This window comes from Thalassophryne amazonica, chromosome 18, assembly GCF_902500255.1.
Source record: "Thalassophryne amazonica chromosome 18, fThaAma1.1, whole genome shotgun sequence".
NCBI lineage: Eukaryota > Metazoa > Chordata > Actinopteri > Batrachoidiformes > Batrachoididae > Thalassophryne > Thalassophryne amazonica.
In genome coordinates this window covers 65,949,975-65,970,394 of record NC_047120.1, presented here as the reverse complement: position 1 = coordinate 65,970,394, position 20,420 = coordinate 65,949,975, and the positions used below count along the sequence as shown (strand labels likewise).

Here is a 20,420-nt window from a genome sequence, read left to right as displayed (position 1 = left end):
AATTAGCTTCACACAGGTGTCTTCTAACTGTCACAGCACTTACAGGTAACTCCAGACTGTCTTTGATCATCCTGGAGTTGATCAGTGGGTGAGCCTTTGCCATTCTGGTTATTCTTCTATCCATTTTGATGGTTATTTTCCATTTTCTTCCATGCGTCTCTGTTTTTTTTGTCCATTTTAAAGCATTGGAGATCGTTGTAGATGAACAGCCTATAATTTGTTGCACCTGCGTATAAGTTTTGCCCTCTCCAATCAACATTTTAATCAAACTACGCTGTTCTTCTGAACAATGTCTTGAACGTCCCATTTTCCTCAGGCTTTCAAAGAGAAAAGCATGTTCAACAGGTGCTGGCTTCATCCTTAAATAGGGGACACCTGATTCACACCTGTTTGTTCCACAAAATTGATGAACTCACTGACTGAATGCCACACTACTATTATTGTGAACACCCCCTTTTCTACTTTGTTTTACTAATAGCCCAATTTCATAGTCTTAAGAGTGTGCATATCATGAATGCTTGGTCTTGTTGGATTTGTGAGAATCTACTGAATCTACTGGTACCTTGTTTTCCATATAATAATAAGAAATATACTCAAAATCTGGATTAATCTTTTTAGTCACATAGCACTACTATTATTGTGAACACTACTGTACCAGTACATACTAAACAGTAAATTCCCAACCAGATTTCCTGTGGGATCTGCTTTATTTCTTGTTAGATTCTCCCGTGTGATGTTGGCTTTAAGTGCCAATAGAAAGAAGTTCACATTGCCTGGAATTTGCGTAACCAGGAGCCTCCTTCCTGGTGGGCTGGCAGGTTGCGGTGGAGTCCGAGCTGCCGGATCCAGTTCTCGGGAAGTGAAGTGTCTGTTTTGCTGTGATGGGAATCAGGGCCACAGTGTGACTGTACATTTCAGCCTGTAGAAATGTAAGCATGCATTACAAATTGAGCTGGAGTGAAAGCTGTAGATTAACTCTCCTCGCTTTTTACGTGTCTAAACACAAAATGTGACATTTGGCAGCTGCTGATGTACACGTGTGCATCGGTTTAGTTGGACTAATCCTTTCTGTGTCGGTGCATTGATTTACTAATTAAGTTATTCTGGGGAAGGAGCTGTGAACGTCGGCTCTCTTCCAACTGTCAATGAGCAGCACAAATCTGGAATTTTCCCTCCGTATTCAGGCCGGCGGGTTCATGTCAGGTCACCCGCTGTCTAGAAGAAGAAGAAGAATCAAAGTTTTAAATGGTGTGTTATTGCATGTTTTCTGTCTTTCTCCTCTTCAGGTCTGAACTCCATCCTGTTTGCCATTAACATCGACAACATCGACCTGAACGGGGGGATGATGCGAGCAGGAAGCTCATCTGTGTCGCACCTCCTCAAGGAGTCCACGCAGGGTATCGGGACCTTGTTGAAGGAGTCGACTCAGGGAGTCAGCAGCCTGCTGCGAGAGATCAGCACCGCCACGGCCGTGGTGCCGGGCTTCACTCCCAAAGTAGATGGAGCGTCTGACCCCCTGCCTGTGCTGCCGCGCAGCACCTCTGCCGGTACGACATCCTACCAGATCATATCACCGGTTCTTGAAACATGCAGGTTTTTTATGATCACCAGATGTTAAATTTTGCTGTCCCACAAATGACAAATGTATGCAAGTTGTGTCATGTAGCCACTTCCTGCTTCGGTTCATAAAGCTTCATGTCTATGGATAAACATTCCAAACATGAGCTTTTAATTTTTAGCTGATCTGGATCATCGGTCCGATGATCTGATGTCATAGTGACGCCTTTTATCGTCCATCCAAAATGAACAGGAAACACTTCTTCTCCTTCAGTTCTTGATGGATTTTGATTCTGATGGTTTTATTTGCTTCACTTCATTTGCAGTCATTGTTCACAAATCTTCCATGCCAAATTTTGAAATTCTTAATTTTGGGAAAATCACAAATATCTTGTGGCGAAAACTGAAATTCATACAAAATTCTTCTTTTCCTTGATGGATTTAGAGTCAGATGTTGTTGTTTTTTTTTTTTTAGTTTTTGGATTAATCACAATTCTTCCACACCAAAATTAAAATTTTGGGAAAAAGACAACCTGTTGTGTCAAAAACTAAAATTCACCCAAAATGCTTATTATCCTTGAGTTCTTGATGGATCTTGAGTCTTTTTTTTTTTTATTCATCTAAACACTGCTCACAGTTCTTTTTTCAGAATTTTGAAATTTTGAATTGCTTTTCTTTTTAAAGTTGCATGTATTTGTTGTTGAGTTATTGACTAAAATTCTTAAAAATGGCTAACAAATTGATATTTAACTCCCAGATTGACATTTAGGGTTCAAAGCGCTTTACACATTTTCATTAATATGGTTTCTTATTTCTTGCTCACATCACGCTGATCTCCTTATCAATCTCACACACCACTTTCTGATTTGGTGTTTCCTGTGCAGCCGACTTCCATTGAATACGTTTTTGTGTGTGTGTGTGTGTGTGTGTGTGTGTGTCAGATGTTCCTCCTGTATTTCTTTATGTGCAATGTGCACCTCTGTCTTTTGCTGAGAATCTTGTGAAAAAATATTTTTATGCATTTTATCTTTCTTTGAAGAGTAAATTCAAGCATCTCAAACTGAAAACAAGGCATAAAACTACCCAACAGTATCTGGTGTGTTTTTTTTTTTTTTTTTTTTTTTTTTTTGGTCCTGACTTGATCTGAAGCACAACCGGAACCATCTAGAGTTCTTGGATTAAGCTCGTGGTTCCCAAACCACTCCAAAATACATGTGTACATCTTTTGCTTCCAAATGCCACTGAAATTCATTTTAAACATTTTAATTTATACAAAGTCAAGCCTGGGAACATGCACTGGCGCTGCGGTCAGTCACATCCATGACACACAAAATGATAGAACTATAAAACTATTAAATCAATATTTTGTTTAGTGTTTTAACTGTCCTGGTTATTTATTGCATCATTAAAAGCGATGCAGCTGAAGGAGGCACAAATAAAAATCCAACAGCAACAAACTGTGACTCATTGGTTTGCCTTTGGGGAGCCACTGCATTAAACGCTTGTGTTTGTACTTCTGTTTATCCAGACTGAGTGCTGACACTGAAATCAGCTTCTCAGTCTGTGTTCTCAGACTTGTCCGTGTCAAAAAGCAAAGAGCTTCACTTGCTTTGTGCAAATGGTTCTTAATAACTTGTTGCTCGGTATCTTTCCCTTTTTAAATGCATTTTGTTTTTGTCACTAAATCACGGCAGAAATGGCCTCAACGGTCAGTCGGGTTAATAAGTGTGTAATGTGGAGCTGTCCACTGGCTGCACCTCAAAGCATGAGCAGCTGAGTGGTGCTGAAATGAGCAGATCTCCTGATCAGTTGTCTTCTTGTGTGACCTCCTCGAGTCCTCTACCTCGGGCCGTCCCTTTGAGAATACTTCCAGTGTTTCCTCTCCGTATGCCCAGCTCGGTGTGATGAACAGCCTTATAAATTATAAATTGTGTAATGCTCAGACTTTCCACTGGAACGAATGCAAATGAAATGCCGAGCTGGAGTGCCACCAGCTCGAGGTGGGGCAAGTCGTTCTGATTAAACGCACCGCCTGCCTGTCTGTTGATGAAATTGAAGGGAAAAAGGAAAGTTAAATCACCATCGGCCAATTAGAGTTGCACGATAGGAAGCTTAGTTGTAAGGAGCTGAAGATGCTGATGTCATCATTGATTCACTTTGGTGTAAAGACATTTTCATTTCAGTGTCTCATGGAAAAAAAGTACCACATTGACTGGAAATCCAGGTTGAGATTATTGTTTGCTCCTTTATCTGTTCAGACTCAGGACTGAGGAAAGAACGGCGTAAGAAAAAGAAGATCACCAACATAATCTCTTTTGACGATGACCTTGAAGGCGGGGCAGAGGACGAGGAGGAGGGGGAGGATGACTCTCAGAAGATGGGCACAATGAGGAAGAGTCATACGGCTCCTCCTCAGACCAGCGTGGAAGAAGGTCTTGACCCTTTAGAGCCGGTTTTCTCAGAGTCGCCGGTCCAGAACGGCACGGCTGAGTCCAGCATTGTCAGCTGGGTGGGGTCCCCCCACCCTTGCCGCATGCCGCCAGCCGCAGCTATAACTGGCCTGCCTGACAGTAAGAGCATAGACAACGAGGATGAGGACGATGAGGAAGAGCTGTATAAACCCAGAGCACAAACTCAGGAAGAGGAGAGGACCAGCTCCGATCAGTGAGTCCGCTGATGGCCAAAGACCAATCTTCTTCTTTGTTTTACAAACTCGTGGGTTCAGGATAAGCTACCCTTAGAAGGTGAAAAGGTTAAATTTGTCTAGATGTAAAGCTACGGTCTGTAGGATTTAGTGCCATCTAGTGGTGAGGTTGTAGATTCTCTTCACATTTTTGCATCTTTATTGACAAGGATTCAGTCCGTTACTTGCTCTTATGATAAGTAATAAGTACGATCATCAATGTTCTTTTCTCAAAAATGAGGGTTCTCAAACTTGTTATCCTGTGCAAGTGACCACTAGATGGTAGTATTGTGTTGGAGAGCAACCACTGATTCTGTTACTTTTGTCCTCAGTCTTCTGGCCATGTTTATAAATGCAAAAAGTAGACTATGTATGTCTCTTTTGGAATAGTGTATTGGCATGGCAGCCTCCGTGAGACAGCCCGCATCAGTGTCAATATGAAGCGCTCACGATTAATTATGCGCTAACGAACAGATGTTTATAAATGCTGTATTCCATTACAGCTAATAAACCCCCCTAAATCCAACGTACTGTAGCTTTAACCGTTCTTAGTTTTATCTTGTAGTTATGGTGCAGTGGAACGGTCCTCGGTCGACTGCTGACCCTCGCCTTTGTCATCGTGCTGTGGACTATCAAGCGTCTTGTTTCAGGATGGTGGTGGGCAGCCTGTCCAGTGTGTCCACGTGGAGCCCCCTACAGGTGATGACTGAAAACAGCAGCTCCAACATCCTCATCCCCCTGAACCCCGCAGACCCTCAGTCAGGTACGGACACATCGCTGAGTCCAGGTCAGCCATCGTACAAACAGTGTCAGCATGTGATTAAAGGTCTTTGAAAATCAGAGTGAAATGTGGTTAGATGGGGATGAGTTGTGAATCTGTCTTCCTCCTCTTTTTGTTTTAAAGTGACATTTCTGAGTTAATATCCTGCAAAGTTACAGTGTGAAACCGTAAAAATGCCATTTACGAGACGTTCAGTACCTTTGCCACCTCATATAACATTCTAACCATTTTTTGGGCTCCAGTTTGACTTTTCTCTACTAAGGTCTGAAGGTCTTTGAAATGCAAGCAGTTTTTTTAATGTTCCTTTCCTATTTTACTCACTTTGGCCTCAGTTTTCACTGCACCTGCAGATCATATACCTCTGTAGAAACAACACAGAACTAAAAACTAAAACTTGAACTAACTAGAACTAAAAAAAAATGTCTTGTGCAGTTCAACGGTTGCAAGATCATGAATCACAAAAGAAAATGCATATGTTGAATTTTTTTTTTTTTTGGCAATTTATTTCACAAAATTTGTGTTAAGATGGAATCTATACCTATGTGCACAAAATTTTGGTTTCTAAGTACCCACAAGTGTTACCAATATTTAGAAAAAAAAGGGGGTCTACATGCTGTTTTTATGGCCATTTTCCCCCGTTCTGTTTTTACCCTTCTTCTCTCTGTTCCGGTGTACAGTTCAATGGAAGATTTTTTTTTATTTTATTTTTGTCAGACTGTTTGTCTCACTCAAGCCTCCGAGACTTTCTTCAGTGTGCTCAGAGTGTAGAATTTATTATTTTTTTTGTGAACAGAATCTAGATTAGGCAAATGTTTTTTTTTTTTCCAAAATATTAAATGATACATTTAGACTAAAGTCATAGAATAGATGTTTTGTTGCCATGTCAACACGCAATTGATAGGAAATTGTCTGAGTGTGAAATAAAAGCACACTCACGCTTATACATTAAAATACACCAATAACAGTTAACACATATACAATCATACAACTGCAGAATTTCAAAGCCACCTAAAAAAAATTGGAATTTAAAAACGGCAAAATGTATCTGCGCATATTGAAGAAATATCACAATTTTTTTGTGCTTGGATTTTGTTGTTCCTGACAGAAGCATTTGGTGAACATGATTAGTTCAAGGATTGTAGGAAATGTGGAAATCTCAATAATCTTTCTTTCTTTGTTTTTCTTTCTTTCCTTTTTGTTTTTTCCTTCAATTGTCTTTGTTTTGTTCATTTGTTTTTTGTTTGTTAGATTTTCTTTTTTCTTTGGTTCGCTCATTTTTTTGTTTCTCTCATTTCTTTTCCTTTCTCTCTTTCTTACTTACTTACAAATACATGTCAACAGGTTGTGGGGTTTAAAGGGTTCCTATTATCCATTCACTCCCCCTTTTATTTTAAACTTAATCATATTTAAGATTTTACCTTGTACCTCCCTCAGATGTCACAGTTTTGTGACTGAACATGTAGGAATTCTTCTGAGGCCTGAAACGGCCTGATTATAATTCTGTGACATGTGTAACAGACGTCTGTGTCTGGACTTCTCCTCACTGAGTACCTCAATGGAGTGCGGACGTGTCAATTGGCAGCTTGTTTCCATTTAAAAACGTTGTAACTGTTAGAATGGCCTCAGCAGTGGGCCACCCCTTTGAGTCTGGTCTGCTTGAGGTTTCTTCCTCATTATCATCAGAGGGAGGTTTTCCTTAGCACTGCTGCAATATGTTTGCTCAGAGAGGTTGGTAAGGTTAGACCGTACTCATGTGAGGCACCTTGAGACAGCTTTGTTGTGATTTGGTGCAATACAAATAAAATAAATTGAATTAAATTTAAAGTGACAGTCACCCAAACTGGTGCTTTCTTCCAGTTTTTAAGGATGTATCGCCTCACTTTTTGTTCCAGTTTTGGCTTTAATATCTGTTGTAAGACTTCTGGTGACCTCTATCTGCTTATACTGTGGTCCCCTATAACTGGTGGAGGCGCTGCTTCACGAAAGTGCTAAACACATGTAAATCAAGTGGATTCTTTATCTTCATGAACTCAAGGTCAGTAATTCCACAAATTTTAACTTGGGTTTGGTGAGATTTCTTCATGCAAACATGGTCTCATTGACAGAGTTCAGAAACAGCAGAATTGGCGATTTGCAGCAGGACATGCTTTCAATCACCTCAATGCATTTTCCTGTAATGTGACACCACACAGCACCTATAGGTGGCACCGTTGATGCAGGATTTCCTCTGTCTGTCTGACTATATTGTGCATAATTTCAAAACAGAACCACACTGAGGTGAAAAACAGCTTCGCATAAAAATCAAAGTGAATTAAAAACAAATATTGGTGCACTAACCATCCCAGAGTGGATTCTCTCGTATTTGACGTTTTCTTTATTACTTATCATTCAGGTAAACCTTCGGGAGTTTTGCCGTTGCTCTGATCTTTTGCTTTCACTTCCCTTTTGTCTCAGCGAGCTCTGTGGAGGACACGGTCACATTTCCTCCTCAGTGTGACACAACAGAAGCTGTGGGAAACTGTGCAAGCAGCCCGTCGCGCCTGACATTCAAGTAAGGAGCGCCGCGTTGTTGTGCACGTTTGTTCATGTCCAAACTGGTTGGCATTTGCTTCCTGTGCTGCTGTGACATAAACTGACTCCAGGTGGGTGATTCTTCTCATCTGTCTCATCTCTTCCAGTGTAGAGTCCAGTCCAACGGCCCAGTCTGCTCCTACGTCTGGTGTGCTGCCTCCAGCCGGTCTGCCGGAGTCCATGTCTGAGGGTGAATCTGCTTTTTCTCTGTGTAGTTGCACTTTCTGGCCTTGTTTGAGTTGTTCCCAAACCTGTTCTGTGAGATGAGGCCTCGCATGATTTATCACATTCCAGCAGGCATCAGCCATTCACTCATAAGGTCCAAGTATTTGGGTTTCTGCTGCTTCTTGTCTTGTTGTATCGTTGTGAGACTTGAACTCTAACCAGTGACCCAAGGTGGCGACTGGATGTCTTTGGAACCAGGTCCCTTTGGAGGATCCTTGGGAACCCCTGGAATGTCAGTTATGTAGGGAGACTAGGACGAGGAGTAAAGCTGCTCATCCTCGTGTTCCCTCCAAAATGGGTATAAGTTTGACCATATTACACCCATTTTGGCATCCCTTCACTGGCTTCCTGTCCCAGTGAGATCAGATTTTAAGGTTCTGCTACTAGCCTATAAAATTGTTCATGGACTGGCACCTCCCTACCTAGCTGACCTAATTAAACCCTACCCAGGCTTTGCGTTCTCAAGGTGCAAGACTACTTTGTGTCCCTAGGGTGAATAAAGAGTCTGCGGGGTCATAGAGCTTTCTCTTATCGTGTCGCTGTTCTGTGGAATGATCTCCCTGCGTCAATAAAACAGATTCTGTACTCACTTATTTTCCCTTTTGTATGGCTAGCATACTGGCATAGTATGTTTCTGTGCTTTTTACTCTTTTAATTCATTTTATTCGGAAACGGAGCGTGCCATGGCCTCAATTTTATCTAAATTCTGGGTCTTTTAGTGAAGCTTAGGGCTAGTGGCCTGCGATCACCTTAGTATTTCTTCTGTTTTTCTTGTTGCTTAATGTAGACAAATTACACTGTATTTGTCTTTCTGATGCTTGATTCTGCTTTTTTTTTTTTTTTCCTCTCTCTGTTTGAGGTGTGGCTCCATCCAGAGATGGGTGTGGTATCTGTTCCAGAAACCATCCTGTGCACCGGCAACATTTCCTGTATATTCGTTTTGTGAATTGTTTCTGTAATTTGTGTCTGTATCATGGCCCAACCAGAGGGTCACCCCTTTGAGTCTGGTCTGCTTGAGGTTTCTTCCCCAGAGGGAGTTTTTCCTTACCACTGTTGCTCTGGGGGTTAGTAAGGTTAAATCTTACTTGTGTGAAACGCCTTGAGGCAACTCTGATGTGATTTGGCGCTATATAAATGAAAATAGATTGAAATTGAAATTCCCTCAAATGGTGTGAGGGAACATCAGCTTTAACATTTTGGCCATGTGGTGCATTTCTCTGTGTGTGAGCCAGCACATAGGTACCTGAGTGTGGAGGACCCCGGCGGCTAGACAAGGCCAAGAGGAGGCCAATGTCTCACCTGGTCGTGGCAGACAGATGGTTATTTTCAAGTAGTGGAGCTAGACCAGTTGTCTGCCTTGGTGGTTGCCATCCAACACCCAAGGCAGTTGTGTGGTGTCCTGAATACTCCCACATTTGACTTGACTTGTGGTGCAATGGGCATCTTGCTGTCAGAAGTTCCTCAGTTTGATACCCCTAACCTGATTTCACGCAAAGTTTGTGATACTGTCAGGAAATGGAGTAGATTTTTGTGATGGTGTCACGAAAATCTTTGGATGTTTCAGTTAGGGTTAAAACTGGTGATTGAAAGTTGACCATATGATGAAACGGTAAGACATTAAATAACAGTGTCACAAAAAAAAGGACTGTTCTGGATACCCATGAGTTGGTTGTGTGTGGTGTGTTCGATTCCCGCTAAAGCTATCTGAAGGTTTCCTTGGACAAGACGCTTCATCTTCATTGTCTCAGTCCATCCAGCTGGAAACGTGGCCATGTCCTCCACAGAGCTTGCTGAGACAAAAGGGAAGCGAAAGCAAAAGATCAGAGCAATGGCAAAACTCCCGAAGGTTTACCTGAACAATAAGTAATAAGAAAGAATGCATCGAGGCTTGTATAGGACTTTTTAGTTCTTATTCATTGATTTTTATTTTTTATTTGAACTCTGATTTATTAAATCAAACAACATAAAATGGTAAAATAGCATTGAGCATCATTTTTCAGGGCAGAATAGACTGATTTCTTTTGGCATCTCAGATTCACTCTGGGTCACTAAAGCAGATGTGATGATGCGCAGGTTTTGCACCGGCTGCCTTTCCTGACACCAGTGCAGATGTACACGGAGGATGGGGCATTAAACTCAGGACCTTCTTTTTAAAAGGCCAGACTGCTGATTGCTGCTGACCTGTAATGTCCTGTTCTGCACAAGCGTTAGTCCAAAATTCAAGGACCTATTCAAATCAAGGACCATCGGCTGGATTGGGTCTATTTCAGGCTGATATTTAATTTAAAACCAATACAAAGCCGTGTGAACACACTTTGAACCAGTTAGTCCTCAGATAACCATTTAGACAGCTAATGCCACATTAAGTTAATGTGAACCGTTGCTCCTCTGGCTTGAAATGCTTTGCACCAACAGCATGTCAGGAAATGGAAATATAGAGCCGCGAATTACAGAGTTTCATTTCAGTGTTATGTGACACTCGTGAACCCTCATGCGAGGACAGAAGTGAAATCATTTGCCGGTACCACAGGGGTCCAAGCAGCTGGAAACATGTTTATAGGTGGATCAAACCAGTCTGTCACTGGTGTGGAACCATTTGAATTCAGGGTTTTTTTTATGCAAATGTGAAGAAATTCCTTTTCTTTTTCTGGATCAATGGCTAAATGACTAATTAGTCATTTTCCTACTGTTTGGTTAATTGACTGTGTTCAGGTTTAAAATAGTTTATAAAGCAGTTTAATCCGGTTGGGGCGTGGAACCCATCAAAACCAGTTTAGAAAAAAAACCAAAAACGCAAGAGGGCAAAACTGCAAATTTAGTTTTTTCCTTTTTCTGGATCAGTGACTTCAGATATTATTTTGATTAATTATTTATTACTTTAAATTATAATAATATTCTAAATTATTATTTAATTAATTCAGTTATATTTTGATTATTGTTCATTTTCCTGGTTTTGTTTCATTGAGTGTTTTAGGATCTACTGGATTGTGACTTGCAGAATGAAAATCCAATGTGGATTAAGTTGGTCTGTAACCATTAATGTATCAGTGCACTCCAAATTGTCCTCAATGTCGACGTTATGGCGATGTCCCGCATTCCTTGAACTGATCGGTGCAGAAGAACCGATGGATTAGTTTTAGGCTGTGATACAGGAAAAAAAAAAAAACATTTCAGTGAAATAACTTAGAAACCTGTGAACATTTCTGCAGGAAACTGAGTCTGTATTGATGATTATTTTCACACTTGTATTCCTGTTTGAGTAAACGTTTTAATGCGCACATCCACCAGGTGGCACTGTTGCTCCAGTGCTGGGTGATGCCAGCGCCGAAACCCACATCTTAAAGGATTTTGCTTGAGAGCAGAAATGGGAGAAATACTCTTCATTTTCATCAGCTTCCACATTTCAAATGTGAATTTGATATTGGGTTGGATCACACACATGTGCACACACACACACACACAGGAGCCTTCAGGCTCGGAGTGCGGCTGGTGTTCTGCTCAGCGCCCTGGAGCTAATCAGAGCTTAGACTCTCAGATGCTCACACTGATGCTGGGTGATTACTTGTTTCTTTGTGTCGCTCAGAGAGAGAGAGAGAGGGAAAAAAGAGGACTGGGGGAGGAAGCAGAGCTGCCTGTAAATGCTGAGGCTGAGCCGTCGTCCAATCTATTAGCGTTTGGCAGGAGGAGGTCACAGGGGTCACAGAACAGGCTGGCGATCTTAGAATGTGTGAAATGCTCTGAGAGCTGCAGGAGATCTCAAGATGGCACACATCAGACAACTTAAAGATCAAATCAAAACAGAATAAACATCAGCATCAAACAACAGCTTCTTTCCAACCTGACGGAGAAGACCGTCGTAGAGCAGGTTCCATGGGTTCTGGACCAGAACACCATCACATACACAAACAAACAGTCTTTAGGAAGCCAGTAAGCTCTGGAAACCACATCTACTACACCGCAAGAACCACCTTGCGAGTTTGCATGGTCTCCCTGTGTTTGCCTGGATTCCCTCCAGGTGCTCTGGCTTCCTCCCATATCCAAAGACATGCTGGTTGTAGGTGAATTGGAAACTTTAAGAAATTGTCCAAGTCTCCTTTGTAAAAGAGGTCTCGATCTCAGTGGGACTAACCTGGTTAAATAAAGGATAAATTCTATTAAATATTGGGTTCTGGATGGCAACCACCCATGAAGACAGCTGGTCCATCCTCACCTCATGTATCTGCTGCAGCCAGGTCATACGTGGGCGCGTCCTTGACCTTCTCCACCTGCTGAGGTTCTCAACACTGATGGCCCTGCGTGCTGGATCATGCACAGAGAAACGTGTCACATGGCCCAAATGTTGCTGATGTTCCCTCACAATGCAAATGATTCTCATCTCAGTCTCTCTAAGCAACTGTTTGTTTGACACAAAGTCATTCCAGCTGTACCCAAAGATCCCCCAAAGACACCTGGTACCAAACACATCCAGTCATAACCTTCGGTCACTGGTTAGTCTCACAACTGTACAGGAAGACGGGAAGCACCAGGACCCTAAAGATGTCTTTCCCCTGCAAAGATATTCATTAATTTTCTTCTGCTTATCCGGGTCATGGTGGCAGTAAACCAAGCAACTCACCTCATACTCCTTGTCCCAAGGCGTTGCCAAGCCAGCTGAGAGATATAATCCATCCAGCGTGCCTTGCGTCTTCTGAGGTCCAGTTGGACGTGCCTGGAAGACCTCCCCAGGGAGACCCCCAGGGGGCATCCTCACCAGATGCCCAAATAACCTCAGTTGGCCCTTTTTGATGCAAAGAAGCAGCGGCTCTCCTCAGAGTCCCTTCCGATTATTTCTTCTTCTCACCGTGTCCCTGAGTATAAATGTTATTTCCACTGATAGATATCAGCATCATCAAACATCTCTGTCCAGCAATCTTGTGGCTCCTCAAGCTTTTTCCAGCCGTCTCCTGATCTCAAAGCCAATGACCCAGAGACATGTCGTTGCAGAGATAGTCAGTAATGACAGATCTTTTAAAGACTAGCTAATAATCACCGCGGTACATCATTGATAGCGATTACACAAGTAAATAAGATGTTCTGACAATAGAACATTTTGAAGTGTATTTTCTTTTACAAGCATTTGCAGCAGTCAGTGTGGGGGATTTGATTTTGGTCCTGTGTGTGTTTGAACAACATAGTCAATTTGAACCAATTTTGGCAAAATTAGTGGAATGATTGAGAGTCAAAGTGATTTAATTTAGAGAAAAATCTGGTCAAAATTTGTGCCCATTGCTTATATGTCCAGATCAAGGAGCTGGCTCAAGATGAACCTCTGGAAATGACGACACTCGTGATTTCAGGGAAATGTTCTAACAGCTTCATCTACCAGCTCTACTCTGCAGACATCGACAGTGGGATATGATGGATATGATTGAACTTAAGATGGCTACCAATAGTTTTGATCCAGAGATTACAACTAAACTCATTAACTTTAGAGAGAATTCAAATACCAGAGGACACCAGTGGAAAATCTACAAGGAAAAACCACATCAGAACATTTGTAAGAACTCCTTGAGGATAAGAAATCTATGGAACTTGCTACCAGAACACTTGGTCAAGACGTCATCAGTAGTAGCTTTTGTGAGGGGATTGGATAGTAACTTTTCAACACCACCCAAAAATATGATTATAGAGCAAAATTTGTATCTCCTTGTATGGGCACAACTACATAAAGTTTTAGTGGTCGAGACAGAGCGCTGACGTTAGAGGCTAAATTAGCCTGAATGGTACCTGGAAGTTCCTAATTATTAAACACTATTATGACATCATATGTCACCTTTCTCTTGATTATATTGCCTTTGATCGTAAGTGACATTGAAAGATCAAAGTCAAGTTTAGAATCGTGAAACAGTTTGGGTCTGATATAGATTAGGCATGGTGAAAGGCTTGAGTCTTAGTTGTGGATATAAGAGGTTTGATTTTGGACAGATTTGTTGAAATGTCACATGGAAACACATGATGGAGTCAGCAGATCACAAAGAATTACCATATGTGGGCAGCGCGGTGGATTAGTGGTTAGCACTGGTGCCTCACAGCAAGAAGGTTGTGGGATCGCTTCCTAGCCTTTCTGTGTGGAGTTTGCATGTTCTCCCCATGTTTGTGTGGGCTTCCTCCAGGCACTCCGGTTTCCTTCCGCAATCAAAAACATGCTTATTTAGGGTCCTTCCTGTGCCCCTGACCAAGGCAGCTTCTCTACATCTGGAGTTGGTCCCCAGGCCGCACTGTGGCGAGACCAACCACTGTGACTCCTAGTGGTTGGATTGTGCAGAGGACAAATTTTGTTGTGTGTATGTACAACCCCTGGCAATAATTATGGAATCACCGGCCTCAGAACATGTTCATTTAGTTGTTTAATTTTGTAGGAAAAAAAGCAGATCACAGACATGACACAAAACAAAGGCATTTCAAATGGCAACTTTCTGGCTTTAAGAAACACTATAAGAAATCAGGAAAAATAATTGTGGCAGTCAGTAACGGTTACTTTTTTAGACCAAGCAGAGGGAAAAAAAATATGGACTCACTCAATTCTGAGGAATAAATTATGGAATCACCCTGTAAATTTTCATCTCCAAAACTAACACCTGCATCAAATCAGATCTGCTTGTTATTCTGCAACAAAAAAGGAGTGATCACACCTTGGAGAGCTGTTGCACCAAGTGGACTGACATGATTCATGGCTCCAACACGAGAGATGTCAACTGAAACAAAGGAGAGGATTATCAAACTTTTAAAAGAGGGTAAATCATCACGCAGTGTTGCAACAGATGTTGGTTGTTCACAGTCAGCTGTGTCTAAACTCTGGACCAAATACAAACAACATGGGAAGGTTATTAAAGGCAAACATACTGGTAGACCAAGGAAGACATCAAAGCGTCAAGACAGAAAACTTAAAGCAATATGTCTCAAAAATCGAAAATTCACAACAAAACAAATGAGGAACGAATGGGAGGAAACTGGAGTCAACGTCTGTGACCGAACTGTAAGAAACCGTCTAAAGGAATGGGATTTACATACAGAAAAGCTAAACGAAAGCCATCATTAACACCTAAACAGAAAAAAAACAAGGTTACAATGGGCTAAGGAAAAGCAATCGTGGACTGTGGATGACTGGATGAAAGTCATATTCAGTGATGAATCTCAAATCTGCATTTGGCAAGGTGATGATGCTGGAACTTTGTTTGGTGCCGTTCCAATGAGATTTATAAAGATGACTGCCTGAAAAGAACATGTAAATTTCCACAGTTATTGATGATATGGGGCTGCATGTCAGGTAAAGGCACTGGGGAGATGGCTGTCATTATATCATCAATAAATGCACAAGTTTACGTTGATATTTTGGACACTTTTCTTATCGCATCAATTGAAAGGATGTTTGTGGATGATGAAATCATTTTTCAAGATGATAATGCATCTTGCCATAGAGCAAAAACTGTGAAAACATTCCTTGCAAATAGACACATAGGGTCAATGTCATGGCCTGCAAATAGTCCGGATCTTAATCCAATTGAAAATCTTTGGTGGAAGTTGAAGAAAATGGTCCATGACAAGGCTCCAACCTGCAAAGCTGATCTGACAACAGCAATCAGAGAAAGTTGGAGCCAGATTGATGAAGAGTACTGTTTGTCACTCATTAAGTCCATGCTTCAGAGACTGCAAGCTGTTATAAAAGCCAGAGGTGGTGCAACAAAATACTAGTGATGTGTTGGAGCGTTCTTTTGTTTTTCATCATTCATAATTTTTTTCCTCAGAATTGAGTGATTCCATGATCATGTCAGTCCACTTGGTGCAACAGCTCTCCAAGGTGTGATCACTCCTTTTTTGTTGCAGAATAACAAGCAGATCTGATTTGATGTAGGTGTTAGTTTTGGGGATGAAAATTTACAGGGTGATTCCATAATTTATTCCTCAGAATTGAGTGAGTCCATATTTTTTTCCCTCTGCTTGGTCTAAAAAAGTAACCGTTACGGACTGCCACAATTTTTTTTCCTGATTTCTTCTAGTGTTTCTTAAAGCCAGAAAGTTGCCATTTGAAATGACTTTAGTTTTGTGTCATGTCTGTGATCTGCTTTTTTCTACAAAATTAAACAACTGAATGAACATCTCCGAGGCTGGTGATTCCATAATTTTTGCCAGGGGTTTTATATGTACAATGAAAATAAAGGCTTTATTATTATTATTATTGTTTTCTTGGACTATAATGTGCACGGTAGTGTAAGTCGCATTTATTTTTCTAAATATAATAGAAAAATTCAAAAAAATATATTTAGTAACAATCTGTAAAGACGATTCAGTCGCATGATAGCTCAAAGAACATCGGCTAAATATCTTTAATGTTGTGTTTCTTGTTTTCATTGTACCCCTAACGTAATAAATTGTGATTTCTGTGTAACGTTACACTCCTATTCTGTGATATATATAATACATGTATGTTTGTATGCATAAGTCTCTTTGGAGTATTGCATAGCAGCAGAACTTGCCAGATTAATAAATAAAAAGAAGAAGCCAAAAACACCCTGTCCTGAGTGCCTCTACTTGTTTTGTGTCGAACCTGCACGAGTCACAAGTGTGCTGAATCTTTCCACGTGAGTGGGAGGAACTTGTAGGAAAACTATGTTGGAGAGGAAGGAGAATTGCCAAGTGCATCTCTCCCTCAGTGATTTCTGTCCGGATCTGACGGCGTGCGAGGCCAAGCGGCCCATTGATTGGAGAGTATGGAGTCTATAATTCACAGGGAACCTCCATTACAGCCCCCGCATCACTGCTAATGTATCTATTATTGGAGTGATTGAACATGAGCATGGAGCTTCCGGCAGAGGCTCAGATAGCACTCGCTCACGATAACGACTGACGTGAGGAGAAAGACGTGCATGTACTGTATTTGCGCTCACGCTGTAATTTGGCCACATCCCTCTGCGAGCACGGAGGGGTGTCTGGTTTTGTTGAATTCCGTAATGGCTCATCGTTGGCACCTGCTGTGAGAGTGTGGTCGAACGAAAGGTCAAATTTGTTTCTGAACGGCTGATGTGTAGATAATAGACTTCTTTTCTGCTTTCATCACGCTCCTTGTTCACTTAAGGAACGCTCACACAGCAGGAATTTGACCGATCCCTGAGTTGAAGGGTTGTCGTACTGCACGGTGGGAAGATGGGATTCAGTGGATGAGTGACCATCCAAAAAAAACATCTAAAGTTTGATTCATGCTTTTCTTGGGTTCCAATGTCCACCTGTCTGGGACTGTTTGGTTGGGTGTTTTGTCAGGTTTTGGCAAGTGTCTTTGCCAGTGAGGTTTACTGACCTTGACTTCACAGTTGATGCTGAGATCTTAGTGGAATCAGTGGATACTCTGATTGTAGCACTTGAGAAGAGGAATCGGAGTGTCTTGGTTTATGGTTGTCCTGGTTCAAGACAAAGATCCAGAGTTTTAATGGCTTTCTGGACTTGGACATCAAGTTTCTGTACTTATCTCCACAATGACATTCATGACTGAGTCCTTGGCCTTTGAGATTGGGAGATATCTGGCCAGAGCTTATGGAGTTTTGATGTAGCTCAGTGACTTAATGTTGTTGGTACTCTGTTTTTTTTTTGTTTTTTTTAAGAGGTTCTACTGCCAGTTTTATTAGGGAATGGTTTTTATTTTTGGAATTGGTGGAAAAGCGCATCCAATACACCATGATGGCAACCAACTATTCCATCTCCGCCTCTCAAAAAGTAACCATCTACTATCCGCTACAGTCAGATGAAATGTGGGCGTTTCCTTGGCCTTCTCCAGTTGCTGTCATCCTGGATGATCTACAGAGCAACGTCCCACATGACCAAAATATCATAGCTGATGCTCCCTCACAATGCAAGTCATACGCCTCATCTGAGTCTTCCTGAGTAAACAGTCATTCAGTGGTACCCAAGGATCCACTTAAAAGACCTATAATCAAAGACATCCCAAATACGGGTTAAAGTCAAAGTCTTACAACCGTATATCAAGACATGATACCGCAAGACCCTCAAGAGACCTTAAACCCATAAGGTTCTGCCTTCAAGTACCTTTTTTGTTTCCCGATTCCCGCAATAGTTTGGTCACGTTTCCAGTATTCTTTTAGACTGTGTCCATTGCTTTATTCTTTATGATGTCATTCCTCAATAATCCAAAACATTAAGAAATCTTGACTGACTTCTGTCCAGTCCTGGTGAACATGAAGTATCTTAACACACATCTCACAAACTTTAGAACAGGAGTGCCCAGGTTTGGTCCTCAAGATCTACCTTCCTGACACTCTTAGTTGTCTACTTGCTTCAACACACCTGAATCCAATGAAAGGCTCATTAAAAGCCGGCTTACGAGTCTTTCATTGGATTGGACCGTACTTGGGCACCCCTGCTTTAGAAGGTAGAATAGTGGTGCAGCTTAGCTAAAATTTCCATAAAAATTGTTCATTTTGTGATAGAAGCATGGAATTTGGCACACATACTCTAAATTAACTAATGTTTATTTTCAGATATGGAGCCATCCTGGAGCTGACCTCTAATGAGCTACTGGGATAAATAAAAAATTACACAGGGGTCATAATTTAAAAATGCTCCAATCATGATGAAAACTATACCAGATTATTTGTCTGATCATAATGATTCCAAAAAGGTATAGTTTGGACTATCTATGACTGAATGTTCTGGAGTTATGGGGTAAAAACAGCAAAAATGGTGACTAAGATCAGTTTCAGTTTGTACAGTGGTCAAAAGTTAAAGTTACTCCAATTTTGGTAAAAAAGGGATTTAAATTATTGGTTGAAATAAAAGGATAAATACATGAAATAGTTTTGACTATGTTAAATGTTTGGTCTCCAAAGTAAAGGTCAAACAAGTTCGACGTCCATTGGATTTTATGACTTATGACATATGTTACCCCGTAACATGAGAACTAAGCATGATAGATGGTGTAAACTATTCATTTTTAAAATGCTAATAACTTAAGCAATAATTTGCATTATTTCTTTACCAAAATTGGAGCAACTTTAACTTTTGACCCCTGTACAAACTGAAATTGACCTTTGTCACCATTTTTGCTGTTTTTACAGTAGTGTTCAGAATAATAGTAGCATCTGCTGTTGACACTACAAACGCAAAACTGTTATGTTCAAACTGCTTTTTTAGCAATCCTGTGAATCACTAAACTAGTATTTAGTTGTATAACCACAGTTTTTCATGATTTCTTCACATCTGCGAGGCATTAATTTCGTTGGTTTGGAACCAAGATTTTGCTGGTTTACTAGTGCTCTTGGGGTCATTGTCTTGTTGAAACACCCATTTCAAGGGCATGTCCTCTTCAGCATAAGGCAACATGACCTCTTCAAGTATTTTGAGATATCCAAACTGATCCATGATACCTGGTATGCGATATATAGCCCCAACACCATAGTAGGAGAAACATGCCCATATCATGATGCTTGCACCACCATGCTTCATTGTCTTCACTGTGAACTGTGGCTTGAATTCAGAGTTTGGGGGTCGTCTCACAAACTGTCTGCGGCCCTTGGACCCAAAAAGAGCAATTTTACTCTCATCAGTCCACAAAATATTCCTCCATTTCTCTTTAGGCCAGTTGATGTGTTCTTTGGCAAATTGTAACTTCTTCTGCACATGTCTTTTATTTAACAGAGGGACTTTGCGGGGGATTTTTGCAAATGAATTAGCTTCACACAGGCGTCTTCTAACTGTCACAGCACTTACAGGTAATTGCAGACTGTCTTTGATCATCCTGGAGCTGATCAATGGGTGAGCCTTTGCCATTCTTGTTATTCCTCTATCCATTTTGATGGTTTTTTTTCCCCATTTTCTTTCACGCGTCTTTTTTTTTGTCCATTTTAAAGCATTGGAGATCATTGTAGATGAACAGCCTATAATTTTTTGCACCTGCGTATAAGTTTTCCCCTCTCCAATCAACTTTTTAATCAAACTACGCTGTTCTTTTGAACAATGTCTTGAACGTCTCGTTTTCCTCAGGCTTTCAAAGAGAAAAGCATGTTCAACAGGAACTGATGAACTCACTGACTGAATGCCACACTACTATTATTGTGAACACCCCCTTTTCTACTTTTTTTTTTTTTTTTTTTTTACTAATAGCCCAATTTCATAGCCTTAAGAGTGTGCATATCATGAATGCTTGGTCTTGTTGGATTTGTGAGACTCTACTGGTACCTTGTTTCCCATGTAACAATAAGAAATATACTCAAAACCTGGATTAATCTTTTTAGTCACATAGCACTACTATTATTCTGAACACTACTGTACCCCTTAACTCCAGAATATTCAGTCATAGATAGTCCAAACTATACCTTTTTGGAATTATGATCAGACAAATAATGTGGTATAGTTTTCAACATGATTGGAACACTTTTAAATTTTTGACCCCTGTGTAATTCTTTGACCCCTGTAGCTCATTAGAGGTCAGCTCCAGGATGGCTCCATATCTGAAAATAAACATTAGTTAATTTAGAATATGTGTACCAAATTCCATACTTTTATCACAAAATGAACAATTGTTCTGCTATGCTGCCCCACTAGAAAACAGTCCAAACT

The 20,420-nt window shown here is 40.9% G+C and overlaps 1 protein-coding gene across 3 annotated transcripts in view; it reads left to right on the top strand.

The window, feature by feature from the left end:
• The window catches only part of snx29 (sorting nexin 29), a 245,953-nt gene that overhangs the window by 18,814 nt on the left and 206,719 nt on the right, over window positions 1-20,420 (top strand). For 2 of the 3 annotated variants that reach the window (XR_004566372.1, XM_034193390.1), the window contains exons 7-11: window positions 1,287-1,547; window positions 3,816-4,221; window positions 4,891-5,003; window positions 7,476-7,572; window positions 7,700-7,782. Coding sequence is in view for 2 of the 3 variants with exons in the window: in XM_034193390.1 (XP_034049281.1) it covers window positions 1,287-1,547; window positions 3,816-4,221; window positions 4,891-5,003; window positions 7,476-7,572; window positions 7,700-7,782 (960 nt within the window). In the remaining variant the exon portion in view is untranslated. The remainder of the gene's footprint in view (window positions 1-1,286; window positions 1,548-3,815; window positions 4,222-4,890; window positions 5,004-7,475; window positions 7,573-7,699; window positions 7,783-20,420) is intronic. The other variant, XM_034193391.1, reaches the window with a different exon arrangement.